We start from the raw sequence: 17566 nt of genomic DNA on the forward strand, positions 1-17566 counted from the left end.
TTGTGCGTGCTCATAAAAGAAGGAGAGTAAACTTGAGGATTTGTTGCACAGTTATAGTTGCAAGTCCTTATTGGACTCAGAGTGGAATTGAGGATTGACATCGGAGTAATTCTGGTCTTATTCCTTGTTTATTTCCTTATCCCCTCATCACAGCTGGTTGTTGCTGATCTATCGAAACTTTATAACAACTTAGCTACTTTCCTCCAAAACATTATTCAAATGGTCAGGGTTACAATGTTAATTTTCGGTTTCTATTTTAACATGCCCAAAATGCTACCAATTAGCATCACTGCAATAATATCGGCATACATAAAAATAAGGTCTCAAATCGTTTCTTACAAGTTCCTTCTAATATAATTCAAAATCACATGTATATCCACCATGGATAAGGACAAGTACATTTATATGTACTCAAGTCAAGTACCTAATTGAAATTTAAGTACAGTTATTACGCTTATTTTTTGAAAGTATTTAAGTACTTTTGAAGTCCCTGCAATGCATGCTCAAGTGCAATTAATAATATATTTACTTATTCTTTGGTCTCAATCCCATTTAGTCTACATTAAGAGGAAGACGTTTTTGTTGCAATTTACCAAGTAGTGGATGATTATATGTTTAGCCAGAAATCTCTTTACCATACTAACTGCACTTAACTTTAAATTTATCACTACCAGATGATAAAATACAGGGCGTTTTATAATAATTTAATTTTTTGGAAGCTTGAGATGTATTAATCTCCAACATCTTGGATCAACTAATGGGACGGACTATTGTAATAATTTATAAACCTATATATTATAGGTATTAACTTGATAATACGCTCAGAGTCGAATACTTCCTTTATCAACATAGGTACATAAAATTATGATTCATGAAAATATTTACTTGTTTTTAAACAGTTTTAAAGGAAATAGCTAGGTCAATTATTTTCTATAATTTTCTGACCAATTAATACATTCATAATTACTACTTTTTAAACCATGCATTAGTACTCGGGTTTCATGAATACTTAAATATAAATTCTAAATTTAGAACATAAGGAGACTTAGTTACAAGTACCAATGTACTTGGACCCAAGATTAATAGAAATACATTAACCATGCTTGGACCCATCCCTGACTTACACATTCTTATTGTATAAGAACAATCTTCTTTGATAGATGAACTAAGAAAATGTCTTTCATAATTACAAGGATAGGAGGCGCTCTTGGGATGATGATTGTTACTTTTTTTTTTGGGGGGGGGCATTAATATGTTAATAAAACCAATTAGGGAAATAATTATATAAAAAGAACCTACTCTGAATAGAACAGCTAATTTTTTGAGACTCTTTCAAGATTTTGATTTTTATCATTCGCAGTATTAATGGCATGAGTAATTACAACAGTCACAGACAACAGTCCGCATTTGCTACTTAATGAACTATATCACGTTGAACAATTCATGTTGAAAAACCGTTTTAAATATACTTTTGATCTTGAGCTCAGGGAAGCGAGGACTGATGAAGTATGACGATGTTCACTTCGAAGGGGAAGGAAGGTTGCATAGTTAGATGTCGATTACTATAACTAGAAGTGATTAAATTCATTTATAATCATAATCAAAAGTGATGAAAATGATGTGTATTGTGGCCATGTTAAAAAATCCGAAAATCAACATGTCAACCGTAAAAGACATATTTTTCTTCAGGACTTGAATGGCTCACGCAACCTATTACAGTGCATGTGTTTTCAATACATAAAAGTTATACAAAGAAAATATTATACAGTTTATTCAGTCATTAATTAATTATAATTATAACCCACTAATCAAAATTGAAAACACAGAGGCGGGTTATACTTAACTCTATTTAAATTCGGACTTCAAACTCCACGAGGACTCGATTTGGACTAGAAAAAAGAAATTTCTGATTTCACTCGGACTCAACGTGAAAGATTCGTCACTCGACCAAAAATTCTACGTCAGATCGAGAGGATTAAGATTTCAATAAGACTCAAGTCTTGAAACTCACTAACTCATGTACCCAAAACCTCGTGACTTGACTGAAACTCGTATTTGGAGATATTGAATTTTAACTTTGAGACTTCAGTCTAGCTTATTTTGGAATAATTGAGATTCTACTGGTGGTCGTAAAAATTACTTGTGAACAGCTTCGTTTACGAATATGCATGTATAAATATACTCGTTACATTTAATTTTTATTTGATATACGTGGAAATAATTCTACAAAAGAATGATTCTCATCACATACAATTGTTAGTATGGAACTTATACCTGTTTGCTCTTGAATTCGACTTTATATATATATATATACATGTAATGTTCAGCTACATGGGCTGATCTCCATTGATACATTGTACCTCTCAGTTTTATTCGGACACTGAAATGAAGAAGTACTAGCCTTCAATTACCGAGTTTAGTTCCCGAAAAAATAAACTGTTGACCCCGATATGAGTCAATCTAAGCCAATTCCTAAAGTCTCTCACGTAGTAGGGAAATTTAAGATTGGTCCGTACTGACCGAGCAAGCCCAAATCATGGTTCTGTTGTCTCGAAGGGCAATTCAATTTGTATCGTGTCACGGAGGAGTCTGAAATGTATAATCCCCTCCTATCAGCGATCGAGGATGGCGTCCTGGATTTCTTAGATGATGAAGATATTCCAAGCAGCACGCCCTATTCTGTTATGAAGGCGAATACCCTGGATGAATGCAAGGCTTACATTTTTGGGACATGTCATCAGCGAAAACCGTATTCATTCATCCTAGAAAAACTCGATACGATGAGAGTGCGTGATCGACCCAGAAAAGTTAAAGACTTGCATAACTTAATTGGGATGTTTAATATTTATAGAATATTTGTTCCAAACCTGGGGGCAATGCTAGGCCCGTTCTATGAATTGTTACACAAGTTCAAAGGTTCTTCCATGGAGTGGACGCAAGAAGGCGTTCCTCAAATTACGGGATACTCTTTTCAGTGTTGCTACTCTTGGGCATTATTCCCCCAAGAAGGATCTTCTTCTGACTGTAGACGCATCTGACAAACCTATTAGCGGAGTGCTGGAACAGCAAGATGATGGAAGCGATTCACTCCCATTAGGATTCTATTAAGACTTTAAATGCAACGCATACACGATATTCAAACTTCAAGAGAGATCTCTTCGGGGTTAGAGAGGCCCTTCGACATTTTAGATATTTCATTGAAGGACGTATGATTACTGTGCTTACGGACCATCAGTCCCTAGTAGAATCCTACTTGGTCAAACAAAGTTTATCGATATTTTGCTGTTGTAAAAATAATGTTTCCCCAGATTTCCTTTCCAGACTAAACAACATTTTAATCGACGTTGTGGATAGTGAAGAAATCTCCACAATTTAGGAGCAGGAAGGTGTCCCACTAGATGAAAATTGCAAGCATATTGCAACCCTCATATTAGGGGTCCCCTTGATACTCCGTATGAGGAACCCTTCAGAATTCTAGAAAAATATTAAGACTACTTCATTCTGGATAGACAAGGGAAACCTACAAAACAGTAAATCAATCGACTAAAAGCTGCATACGTACCTATTTGATTATTGTTATTTTAAATTTATTGTGTACATATTTTAAGTCTGATTTTTTAGTGAGAAATTCCTTTTATATGTTTTTTAGAAAAGATTTGTGGTTTGCAGTTTTGGAAAGGGAGGGTAGTTGTATTGTTCAGCTACGCGAGTCAATCTCCTCTGAGACATTGAACCTCTCAGTTTTAATTGGACATGTACAATACATAGAGACTAATTTCTTGGAATTGCTCTTTCCATTTGTTAATCATTATTTTTCTACGTAAACTTATTTATAAAAAAACATCTTCAGCATGTTTGCTAACACAATATTTTATAATATTGTTTGCTTGATTCTAAGCGAATAGTATCAACATAGTTGAAAAAATACTATTTGACGACAATAAAATTAATATTCAACTAATCCAATCAAAATTGGGGTTCATGAACAGTGAATAGATAATGACGATAATTAATGTATAGAATAGGTATACATTTATCATTAAGTAATATATGTATATATATAAATTGTAATAGTAACAAATAATAGAAAAATGAATAGCACGTAGTTCTTGTAAAATACATACGCTCGTTTTTAGTGTTCTGTCCTGTAGTAAAAGATGTCTGGTTAACCCTGACAATTCGTAGAATATTTTAAGGAGAACAACTTAGCTGTTATGACGTTTATTTAGATCAGCTACAATCAGCTGTGACAAGGGAGGAGGAGGGCGAAGGAATAACTAACGACATAGACCCGAATTAGTCCAATGTCGATCCTCAATTCAACACTTAGTTCAACAAGGACTTACAATTATAACTCCCCAATAAATCTTCAGGGATTTCAATCTTTTTTGAGTATGCACGAAGTTCAATCAAATTTTGATTATACCGAATTTAATGTAGTAGAAAAGGAAGTTCAATACTCAGGAGTCAAATAATATTGACAATAGCTGGGGAAACGAATATTCATTATTCATATTGCCAATTCCAAAAAACGGACAGTGAACAAATACGCCGGATTTTGATTACTATAAATAAGTATATTTATATCTCATTAACAGGTAGTACGTGTAGAATTTGAGCTATCATCCCCTTTCTAGCCTCTGCTACCCTACTACTATTAGAAACATCAGCCCTTTGACCAAATCATTGAATAACTGTCTGAATAATTTGTAAATTAAATTTTCTAAGAAAATATGCCTTCTCTTCCCTTTAACTATACCTATAACATTTCCAAAACTAAACTATGTCAAGGCCCTCCTACACTAATACATTTTTAGCTGAGGCCCTTATATAAGAATCATGTGTACTATGTATGCCATCCTTAATTCTCCATCTTCCTGCTCCTTACTAGTCTCCCCTCACGGCCCCCAAATTAAAACCTATTGTCTTAAGCAACTTTAGTCTTCGGGGGCCCTGCTTGAACTTGGGGCACTACATACTTTGGATAAAAGGTAGCTGTGGCCCTTTTTGCATCTAATGTATTTTCCAGGGTCTGAATTTTCTAGTGACGGCATTTGTTTTAAGTACCTGTTACCAAACTGAGCATGTATGAAAAAGAACTGAGAATTCAACCAATCACCGTTTAAAGTAGTTCATAACAGGGGAAAAATAGAAAAATCGAGAGCTGACAACAAAATACATGGTACATTTTTATGAAACACTGTTTAAAAATATACTAAAAGACCGTTTAACATCCACATTAAAGGTTGGATAAAATTTGAAGTTGGTTAGATCTTCAGTAGTCTTGTTAGAAGGAGTTATATCATCGGTACTATTTCTGATTATACGTTCAACCTTTTGCATAAATAGAAAATCAGGATTTGGCAATTTGGCGTAAAAGTATTTATATCATGTTGCAAGATTCAAGAGGGATTATTCAACTGTTAATTTTTGGACAAATGTATCCTTCCTTTAATTGGTTATTGTCATAATTTAGATCCCTCCCATATCCGAAATTGTTATCATAAAGCTGATTCTATTAAATTCATAGTTTTACCACCAAAAAGGGAGCCTAATGAAGGATTGTTTTTGCAGGTGGATTTTCCCTCTAAAAATATAATCAAATAATCATCAAAAGCGGCTGATTTATCTAACTAGAATCCATTTTTTTAAAATTGATTTAAAAATACATAATAATATAAATATAATAAAAATATTTTCCCTGCATTAATGCTATTTTAAATGTAGAGGTTCTCCTTTTTATAGCAGTAATTCATTTCCTTCCACCAAAACCATATAACATGCAAATGATGTTAACAAGGGCTTAATTCAGTAGTACCATATGTCTCACTCACACCTTCTCCTCGCGCTCTTACATGAGTCCCATATCTAGTAATAAGTTAATACACACCTATATTATTATTATTTCGCCAGACTACATTTTCTCATTCAAAGACCCTTTGAACTTAACTTATTCCTAAAAGGCCTCCAAAAATATTATGAAACAGCATAAATTATTTTATTGAATAAACCCTTTTTAAAGTACAATTTGTTTGGATAACTGTTACCTTGTAGAATAGAAACACACTTAAGTAATAATATATATTTTTATTTTATTTTTTCACATAAAAAGTGTATTCATTTGAGAAGTTAAATATATAAAAACATATATATATAAGCATTTCAGTTTATAATGAAATCCCTAACCAAAAATCGGCGAGTCAAAAGGTAATATAAATACTATGTAATAGTTTATCACATTTCCTAAAAATCTTCAATAAAATTAATAAAATGGTCTGTTAGAAAACAAATAAACAAAAATTATCAAAATTATACCGCTAAAATAAGTAGTATGGAGACAAAAATCACGACATTTAAGTATTGGATTCACAAACTTTTCAAACTGTCTGTGAATGCGTATTAGATGGTAAAGAAACGTCATATTATATATCGAACCATATGGGTAAGTGCATCAAATCCTCGGTGAACTTCCACGTTAGATTAAAAGAATCCGGAATTTTTATGGCAAAAACAGAGTATCTCGCAGCTCTGGAAATAGGAATAGCTCTATAGCTTGAGTTTTTGTAGGAGCACTCGAAATATTTGAAGAGAGCCCAAATAAAAGAATAGCAGTCACGAATTTATCACTTATTCTTGCTATGTTAAGCAATATAAATTTTTTTCAGTATATGTAGTCAAGGACAGTCTGCAAAAGCAAGAATAACTGTGTTAAACTTTTTTCCACCGTCTTTGCAAGGAGCATTGAAGAATATATATTTATATGTATCTGGAATTGCTAAGAAAATCGCTTACCATGTTTTACTTTAGAAATTGAACCCATGATTCTCTTCTTCCACGATATGGGCAGGTCCAATATTTTTAAGAATATTTTATCAGCTTCCTCCTTATATTTTAACGTAAAATACATTCTCAAATGGAATGGACATCATGTCATATTCTGCGGATCTCTTTAGTGGATAAAAAATAATTCCCACAGTTTAACATAGAGTCGTTGCTCAAATCGGGAAAGGAGATAATATCCCTCCATAAAACTAACTTTTCTAATTGTTTTGGTCCCATGAAGTTTTTAAAATAAAAATTATTTTTACAATTCTGTCGCACCACATTAATGGTGCGACAGAATTTTAAAAGAAGGTGGATGCAAATGACTGTGTTCCTTTCCAAATAATCAAATGTGCTGCCTCTAAAGATGGATCACAAATTGATCATTTATAAAATATGTTCCCCGCATAACCCATGTGTACACCGGGTTTGAGGAAATAGAAGCACCCCACTCAGTCTCTGGATGTCTTGAAAGGTCAATTAGCACTTTTTGATAGACTTAAGGCAATGTTCTTGAGAGCAGAGATAATCCTCCTCTCACAAGAGATCTAGGTCGTTTGATTGAGAGTAACTAAATCCTATGAAATAATTTATTCAGCCAGGACTCTTCTTCTTCTACTGCATCTGAGCGAGGCAGGGAATAGCTGTTGCCTTATATAGTACATTATGAATAATAGGAAATTATAGAGGTCAACTCTCTTTTGACGATTGAAACTTCTCCATTTGTAAACAGAAGAACACACGTACTTTTTTAGGAAAGTCCAGTTTGAATAAGAGATACCTTTTGTATCCCATATAATTCCCAATATTTCCACTGTATCCATAATTGAACAGCTGCCAATTTGAAATCGTTACTTGGGCTCCATTTACCAATAGGAAGAACAACGGTTTTTTATAGTTGATTTTCAAACCGGACATCATTTCATCAGTTTAATTGAAGTAATTTAAAATCACTTCAATTCCTTTAGTTCATTGAGCCTCAGACTTAGCTTCTAATATCAATGTGACGTCGTCGGCCTACATATCAATTATATGTCTCGAGGTCCCGAAATCAACTCCAAACCCCTTGAACTTTTTTATAATTGAATCTCCAAGATCTTTTAGTCCATCGACGAATAATAGGGGGGCTGAAGGATAACCTTGACGGCAACTTTTTCTTAATGTAATTGGGTATCTTTCTGCATCGACAAAGTCATTTTGCAGACGTTAATGACTAATTGAAAGAAGGCAAATCATTTGATATTCGGTACATATGCGTTGATTAAATAGAAACCACCACTTACTGTTGAAATAAATATCTTATACCAGTCTGCCCCACCAGATAATTAATTTGCACACTTGGGATTATTGATAGTCTCTGAGACATTATTTTTTACAAACAGTATGTATTCAACAGTCTGGTATATTTGTGAAACCAATGATCTGAACTGTTTCGAGATATTGTTGCATTTAAAGATTATAGAAATACATCATTTCATAATTATGGAAAATAAATTTAGACTCAAAAACATAGATGATACCTTTTAGGGGTGCAACTTCAATTTTGACTGAAACTTTGGGACAATACTATAGTATTGCTCTAAAAAATACATTTTTTATGATGAATTTTTTCATAGAAAAGACATGTTTATGAGTATCATTTCATTTTTTTTTAAATTTCGATTTTGGCTTCTTTATCAAAAATTTGTTGGCCAAATATAGCAAATTTATTTTCCGAATATTGCTAGGTTTGACTAGATTGGAGGGGAGATAAGTTCCTCCCTCTCCTACGTCTTTGCTCAAAAAGTGCCTGATTAAAATCCAACTCTAATCTACATACAAATCAAAACTAATATTCATACACTCTTTTATACAGAACCACCCTTAAATGGGTATAGTCTATAAGTTATAAATAACACTTTTAAACCTATCTGCAAAATTGCCATCTACATATTTAATAACATTTAATGACTTTAGTCACTATCTTAGATGGATATCTTATTTATCAAAAGTAATTAACGGCTAAAATTACTAATTTATTTATAATTTTACATTTCAATCTCTAAATCGACATCTTTAACATCCATATTTTTGCTCTATTGATATTATAGTGCTAGTTACTACAAAGGTTAAAACCAACAGTGTTGCTAATTATATTGATCTAATATGGAATAAATTAATATATGTTGTATATATATTTTACAATAGATTAATTAGAATTCCCAATAAATCATCAAATAAGATAAAATAAGTAATAAATCAATAAGTTTATAATTAAGCTAAATGAGTGTTTTTTCATTAGGGAAATTTAAAACGTATACAATGTTTTATAAATATATTCAAGGGCAAAATCTCAAGGTAATATATAAAAGTCATCATTGAATCATACATTTTGAAATAAATAATATAATCCCAATATATATTCTTGATGTATAAGAAGGACAACTATTACACACAAATCCAATGAAATATGCTAGTTTGTGTTACAAAAATGTACATTAGTATATTTACTGCCCAAGGGTTCCACAACATTTTTTTTGATCTTCGGTGAACTGTATATTTAGATTATATTAAAGAAAATTTTGGACAATTTACTTGATTGCAAATCTTCCAGCACTTCTATAATTACCAATCTTTCAATACAGGCTAAAGAAATTTCAGAAATGTTCAATGAAATTAAAAAAAAAATATTTTTACTGTTTGACATAACTATCTTTGATCTGTTTCATTAATTTCATAGTCACTTCAGATGTATGTACAACAATAGCAATAACTTTATGAAATAAATTTGTATATTTGGGAGTTTTCTAAGTAATTTCAATAGATCTATCCTCATGAATCTTCAAGGGACTACTTCGTAGCAGGCATCATTTCATGAGTTATAAACTTTTCTAAGAGTTTGGATATGTGATATTTCATTATGTTTACAGTCATAATTATAGTTTCAAACCCATGAACCTTTGTTGCTATACTATGTTGCGTCTTGACGAAGGTTGCTGAGATTCCAATTATTTAATTAAAAGGAGGGATCCAGGACGACCGAGAGAAATGAGGAGAAGGAAAGGCGTGGAGGAATAAGACGAGGCTTGTTTATAGGAACATCTATATTCTTAGTAAAACAAAAACTTACTCTGGTATATACATAGAATATAAAACTATTTATACTAATCCAAAGGTAAAAGTGGTACTTTACAAATATTCAAGAAAATACAATAAAAGAGAATCAGGGGAAAGGAGACACGAATACATTACATACTATATCCTAGCTGATAAATGTGTTGAACATTAAACAGTCCTTTACATTAGCTTCATTCCTTACATTTTAAATAATGCTAGTCCAACAAATGAATGGTTCATTTAATGACCTTCACTGTGTATTAATTACCTCTATATAGCTTAAGGATACGATAATACTTTTATTATTCTAGCTACATATATACATCGGCTTCATATAATTTACCTAAACAAAGCTTAAGGATAAAGATTCGACTTGAAATTAAGTCCAATTTAACTGCGATTTCAAATTGGACCCGTACTCAAAAGTGAAAAGACTCGAATCAAAAGGAAAAAACTTTAGACAGACTCCAAGCTTTAGACTAGCAAACATCCTTCATTTCAAATTATTATTACTATAAGCTATTTATCCAAGGCCAACTCCAGCATTCTATGACCAAGGGGTGGAACTAGTATCTTAAAAGAATGAGAGGGATTAATGGCGCATAAGCAAAGTAAAAAAAGTCTATAAGTATGCACAAGATGGCACAGATAACAAAATAGCTAAAAAACAAACTAGTCTAAATACTCAATTACATTTAGTTTATAAGAGAAGCAAATTCAAATAATAGTTGAAGCAACTCCAAGAGGTATAAATCAATGAACAAACTCATAAAATTGATTATAATATTATATATTGATTATAAAATGTCTTTACACGTTATATAACAGTCCTTTGCATCTCTTGATGGTTTTCTGAGTGGTCAGGTAATATAGTGATTTGGAAATTGTATTTATATCCCCAATAAACAATGTATAAAGTATATATTTAAGTTTTTGCTCTTTTTTGCTCCTCCCCCAGTTCTTCTACCTGCGTACATACATTTTACTTAGTCTCTAATATCATATTGAGTACCTCCTTCTGAAGCTGTGGATACGATTGGAGGAACTAAGAGTCTGAATGAGTAATATCCGTCTTTCTCAACTACAATGATATATATATTTCTGATAGTTGACAGAAACAAGAATAATTACTTACTCTTAAATTTCTTAATTTCCCAACATTCGATAAAATATTTCCTGATTTTTGGAAATCAAAATATGGTCACTTTATTCTCTAAGTTTAGGTCCTTCAGGACAAAACTGCTGCTCCTTCATGACAAATTCATTATGTTATAATTTTTGGAATAGTTATTTCTACTATTTTCATTAATCGTGTTATAAATTGATGCATGCAATATTCCCTCACATCAAGGAGTGCCTAACTCATAGAATTTGCAATAGGCTGTATATATTTTCAAAGAAAATTTGCATTTTCTTTAGATACAACGCAATAGTGCATATATATGTAGTGTAAATTTTCCTTAGTTATTTACTAATTTCCATGCATGATAAATAACAGGTTTTTTTTCTATTAATTTTGGGGTGGAGATGGAACAGTTGCGACACTTTTGATCTACATATGCCAAAAATTACAAAAATATACATTATGTTTAGTATTACATATGTTTGGTATTTTTGAGATTATACCAGCTAATTGTAGTTTTTTCCAAACTAAGTTAAAATGGCACCGTCAAATGTTACACCTGAGAAAATTTAATATTTGAATTTTTATTCTAAAAATTTAACTTTTTGTGGATAGTTTTGGATTCTTGAAATTTTTTTCCTACAAATTTAATATTTTAAGTTTAATTTTTGAAATTTTTTTTCTAAAATTTTTTTTTTAAATAGCTGTGAATTTTTGAAATGTTTTTCCAAAAAATTTAATTTCTTGATAATAGCTATGGATTTTTGAAACTGTGATTCAAAAGATTTAAATTTTTCTGAATAGTTGTGGATTTTCGATTTTTTTTCCAAAACGTTTAAGTTTTTGAATATAACTACGAATTTTTGAAATTTTTTCCAAAAAAATTTCATATTTGAATTTTTTTCTCCAAAATATTTAACTTACTGTGAATAGTTAGTGATTTAAAAAAACAGCAACAACATATATATATATATGTTGGTGATCTAGGGACTATGGGACCACATTTTCTTTCAACACCATCAAGTAGTTGGCTGCGGGTAACTGGTATACAAAAAGAAACCAAATTGGAGCCATTTTTTCTCCAGTTGATGCCACGACCCCCAATTTCATAACAGAGGCCGGATATTTGATCTTGGTGACTATCATGGTGCTTTTGTCATACTTGCCCAAGCTTACCACCCGATCATTTTGCTTGTCGTAGACGGGGCCAACGGTAAAGGTCTTTTCATCAGAGATAAAAGTTACCCAGTTGATGTTGTGCTTCAGATCATTCAAGAATTGTTGACATCGCTGAAGACGGAGTTCTTTTTTGACGTTGGGCCAGGAGTGGCCTCTCAATTCTACTAAGTGACCTTCCTGCAGCCTTTCGGATGGCTTTGACCACAGTAGATCGATGCAACTTCTTCTTGGTATACTCTTACATTTTCATCGTGGGGGTGACCTCAAAGGCCTCCATGATGTCTTCAGGCTTCACTTTGATGGGTCTTACAGCCTTAGGATTGCCCTTAAGGTTGTCCCCATCAGCCAGACGATTTTTGATCCGACAGACTGATGCGTTACTGACGTTTAAGGCCTTTAGGATGTCCGAGGTGGTCCTCCCGGGACGGATTTTGCCTCCATTGCTACATATACAAAATTTTGTTTACAACATGGACATCAATCTAAGGCTAAGAATCTTATTTATTCAAAAATAATCGGAACTTAAGGATTTCATCAACAAAATCTATTCAAAATTGTATTTTTAGAAGGTCTTATTACTTTTTCTATACCCGGTATAGCAAACACAACTACAAATTAATACGAATATAAAATTTGATTAACTGCATTGCACAATGTGTATATATGTATATTGTGTGTTAAGTTCTTAAAAAGTTTTCTAATGCTTTATATCAATGCACATTTCTTATAATACATACAAGTGACATTCACATTTTATTGTACACTTCAATTACCAAAGAATATTTATATATGTATATAAACGGTGCGGAGGATACTTGAATCGTGAGTTTGTCAGTTCATATTTCAAAAACGGCATTTACCAAATTAGTTGATTAGTTTACAGATTTGTGAGTCTGTTGAAAGCAGCCCAGCAGTATGGATGCATTTACTTTCCCTCAGTAGTAGAAACGCCCAGTAGTGTTCATGATGATATCCCCCGGCCGTGAGAGCAGAATCATTGCAGACACTTTGAAAGTTGTTAAATCGTTTGTCCGTAAAGTGAAACAAGTACTGATTCAGTCTATTTATGACATTGAAGCTGTGGCTGCTAGAAAGCAACATTTCATAACGCTGAAGTGAGACGATAAATTTATTTACAAGCTCCAGAAGATGGTGGACAATAATCCTTGGACCAAGGGAAAGGCTGGAAAAACTTGTTTGTTTGGCAGCAGGACTCTGCACCATGCCACACATCCAGAAAGTTAAAAAAGGTATTGCTGACAACTTCTTTAACTTGACCTCCCCGGCTGTAATCCCATGGACTCTATATGTAGAGCGTGTTGGAGAGAGATAACAATACAACTCCCTTTAAGAGCATGTACAACCTCATCAATAGGATCAAGGTTGTCCTCAGCAATCGTAGGATGTCGTTACCAAGACCGTTGATCTTGGTTCAGATGCCGTATTGAGGCCGTGATTGAGGCCAAGAGCAGCTTCATTGAATATATATTTTTATACAAACATTATTAAATATATATTATTTAATATTATTTTATATCAAGCACTGGATTACAGCAAAATCTGCCTCCGATGCTTCTATCCACGATTTTCAATTGATTAAAAACATGCTACACTATCAACATATTGATTAAGAGCTTGCAACCTCTGTTCTAAAGAAAATGAGAAATCAAATTGGTATCTGACTCAGGAATTACTATCAATCACCTGACAACGCCAATAAAACAAAAGCTTGCAATCAAGCCATCAAAAACTGAAAAGCCGGAGTGTTATAGAAAAAGCAAGCCAGTTTTTCCAATCATCACTCAAGCTACATCTCTCACATGCTTGGTAGGACTTGAGTCACATTTTCTTCCTGACGCTCTCGGATTGAAAAGTTACTGGCTTATTAAACCAGTTGATACCTGGGGGAAATGAAAACTATACAGAAGAATGGGGGTTTGCGAAGGCAGTAAAAGTGACCAATTATGTTGCTGAAAAAGGTGTAAAACTCATTAGTTACTTTGCAACTAGTATTACCACTAACCAAAAGCATAGAAACTCTTTATTACAAGTTGTGGAATACCACAGAAATAAATATATTATTTTCAAGGAATCAAATTTAAACCATTAAGAATCAATGTATTTCTAGTATGTTATATTGTATTGTTTTTATTATTATAGAGTTATTAGTTTTGATAAAGGAACATATGTTGTTTTTATTCTATTTATGTATACATACTAGTATGAGACTTTCCGTTCCACGGACACATGGAGGGGGGGGGGAGACAAATTGGGACTCAAAACGCTGGTTATTAAATAATTCAAAAATTAAAATAAGTAATGTTATTCCTAACTTCCCTAAATAAATATCGCTTAATACATCTGCCAACTACATAACAACTTTAAAATTACTTAACTTCCAAATAAATTAGTATATGCGTAATATCCAATGCTTCAATAGAATACTCATAAGTGTTGATTTGAATTGCGGCAATAAGTGTTCATTTGAATTGCTGCAATAAGTGCTTGCTTGAATTGCAACAATGCAAGACAAATTAACTAGTTAATACAATGTCTCTTCATATCACTACCTGAAAAATTATTGAACAGATTGAATTCTCATAAGTGTTCATCCAAGACGAATTAACTGGCTAATGTAATCTTCGCTTCGCTTCTAATTTTTAATAGTAAAATGAAGAATAAAAACTGTTGTTAGGCAGAAAAAAAAACGGGGAAGGAGGAGGAAGATTCAAAAGTTAATTTTTGTATATATAAGATACGTCAAGATAATAATAACTTAGGAGAATACATAAAAAGACAAGAGGAAAAAAATATAAAAACAAGTATTTTTTAATATCTGTGGTAAAATTTACCCATGGGCAGAAATAAAAGGTTAATAACATATTTATACAAATTAAAGCACAGTTTATTGGCTTTGATTTGATAGCCTTATTAATGCTATACGATGAGTCATTGCGGAGCTATAGTCAAGAGAATACAAACAATCACGATTTTTTGCCTATTTTTAGAGCTACCAAAAATAAGTTTTCAAGGTCCATATAGCAAGCATAGCCGCAGCCTAAAATCCAAATTACTGGTATGTTTAGTTTTTATAGACCTTGGAAAATAGGAAAAGTTAAATATTAAAATGCTTGAAAAAAAAGTTAAAATTTGAATAGGTCTACTATACAACCTGTATAAAACTGTTTGTTAATACATATTATACATTTTTGGCGAAGCTATGATGTTTTTAGTTCATTTATTTTCCACGACTCAAATAGCCTCCGCACCGTTTATAATAAATATTTTGTTAAGAATTTAGTATGTCGGTACTTATCGCTTGCTTGGTTCTGTGTATATTTATACCAATGAATGGATATTGATTTTTTTTTTGGGGTAGCAAAACGTTTATATAAATAAAAAAGGCTATGTTCGACAGAATTATTCCTAAACCAATTTTGTGTACGGCGATACTCAATGGGCAGATATATACTTAGAGAGATAAAATACTGTCAAAGGATCAAGAGATTCAAGAGGGATTTGTTGATTTGACGAATATGAGTTTGTGATCGTACATTGAAGTAGACACTCGTTAATATTTAATGTACTTACATTCTTTACATGCATTCTATTATGAGTCAAAAACATTTCAATGTAAATATTAAATATGTACAGTTATGCCTATTATTATGAGTTTTTTGACTTTTAACATTTTGGATAATGAGTGATTTGTAGATTGTTTTCGTTCTTTACTTATTTTTCAAAAAGACACACATAAGGTGAGTTTCCATATCTATGAAACATATATAATCTTGAAATAGACCAAACCTCAACAATTCTCTTTTTCAAAATGAAGAGGTTCTGTGATTTGAAATGTTCCATGTTTGTTGGACTAAAAATGGTGCAATAAATATAATTTTGAAATTTGAGTTATTTTAACGCCTGAAGACTTGAATCGTACATATGCCTCGTTATTAAAATGTACCGTCATGCTAGAATTGAATTCAAAACCAGACCTAGGCTAGTATTGCATGACTATACGAGTGAATAAATATTTTAAGAGGAGTAGGAGAATACTATTTTAACATATTTTTTCTATATATCTTATTTAATGGAACTAGATTCTCAACTCGTGTCGGACTCAAAGTTAAAAAAAATCAAATTTGAAAGACTCACAAACATCCTATAATTATTATTAGATAATATGTGTCGTTATATAACTTTATAAATAATGGTTGAATCAGAGGAGAGACTCCAACTCAAAGACTAGTACAGTATGACTCTTGAAGAGCTTTAATGCTATAATATGAAAAATATATCTCAAAAACATATAAATAGGCATATTCAATACATATTCATATCTCTCTTAAGGGATTGCTAATTTTAATACTATTCATCTTACTAATAATAACAAATGATAGAAAAAATTACTTATAAGAACCATGCTTAAATACATACTATATACATAGGTAATCACTCGAGCCAATAATTATAATCTAAGATATAAATGCACTTTTATATATAATTGCATATTACATAAGAGTTTTTTTTAACAATATGGGGTTTCTAACTAATCTAGTGGCCTATTATTAAGAGCTCTAAGGGAGACTTGTCGGATAAGATTATTTACATATAATACTCGTGGGAATCAGCTAATTCCAACTGTTCTCTATTTCAATTAGTTCAAGGGTATAACAAGTACCTAGATAAATACACTATATCATCGTGGTAATAATATAGATTGTATTTGATTGTCAGCCATTTATAAACCCCTTATTATTTCAATTGACGTCATAGTCAATATGTACCCTTTTTTAGAAGTAATTGTCCTTTTATAAACTACAGAGACCATATTTTTTAAGTTAAAAAAAGAGGACATTTGTCCCGATGAGTATCAGTTTTAAAAGATAAATTAATATTTTGAAATTACTAAAATTAAAGAATTTATAAAATAAGGTTTTTTTTTGGAAAAGAATAACCTTTTTTTATTTTTAAATTGACATTTTATTATTTTAAGTAGATTTTCAAATCTTTTTGTCTTTTTTTTCCATTCAATAATTGAATTTAACACATTCTTTCAAACGGCATTACTTCAAAAACATACAAATACACAATGCATTTTTTTGTGAGCTGTCAATTTTTTCTGCTTTTATTTACCGAATTAGTGTTCTGAAAGTTTATTGATAGAATTCAAATTACCTTATGTTAAGCTGTGAAACAAAATTTAATATTATTAATAGTTCCATATTTGAGAAGAACAAGGTAAATATTAATTCATTTTGCTACTAAAAGAAAGATTGCAAAATACAAAAAAATAATTGCGTGCTGTTCATCTATAAAAAAGTATTTTAGATGTAAAAGGTTTTC

At 31.7% G+C, this 17566-nt stretch overlaps 1 protein-coding gene across 7 annotated transcripts in view; it reads right to left on the minus strand.

The window, feature by feature from the left end:
• The window catches only part of LOC121115937 (uncharacterized), a 106833-nt gene that overhangs the window by 14524 nt on the left and 74743 nt on the right, over positions 1–17566 (minus strand). Inside the window, exon 1 of one of the 7 annotated variants that reach the window (XM_040710128.2) lies at positions 530–763. The exons of the other annotated variants lie outside the window; for them this stretch is intronic. Coding sequence (XP_040566062.1) covers position 530 — 1 coding nt within the window. The 5' untranslated portion in view covers positions 531–763. Of the gene's footprint in view, positions 1–529; positions 764–17566 lie in introns of those variants that run through there. 7 annotated transcript variants of the gene reach the window in all.

The sequence above is a fragment of the Lepeophtheirus salmonis genome, chromosome 4, assembly GCF_016086655.4.
Source record: "Lepeophtheirus salmonis chromosome 4, UVic_Lsal_1.4, whole genome shotgun sequence".
Classification (NCBI taxonomy): domain Eukaryota; kingdom Metazoa; phylum Arthropoda; class Copepoda; order Siphonostomatoida; family Caligidae; genus Lepeophtheirus; species Lepeophtheirus salmonis.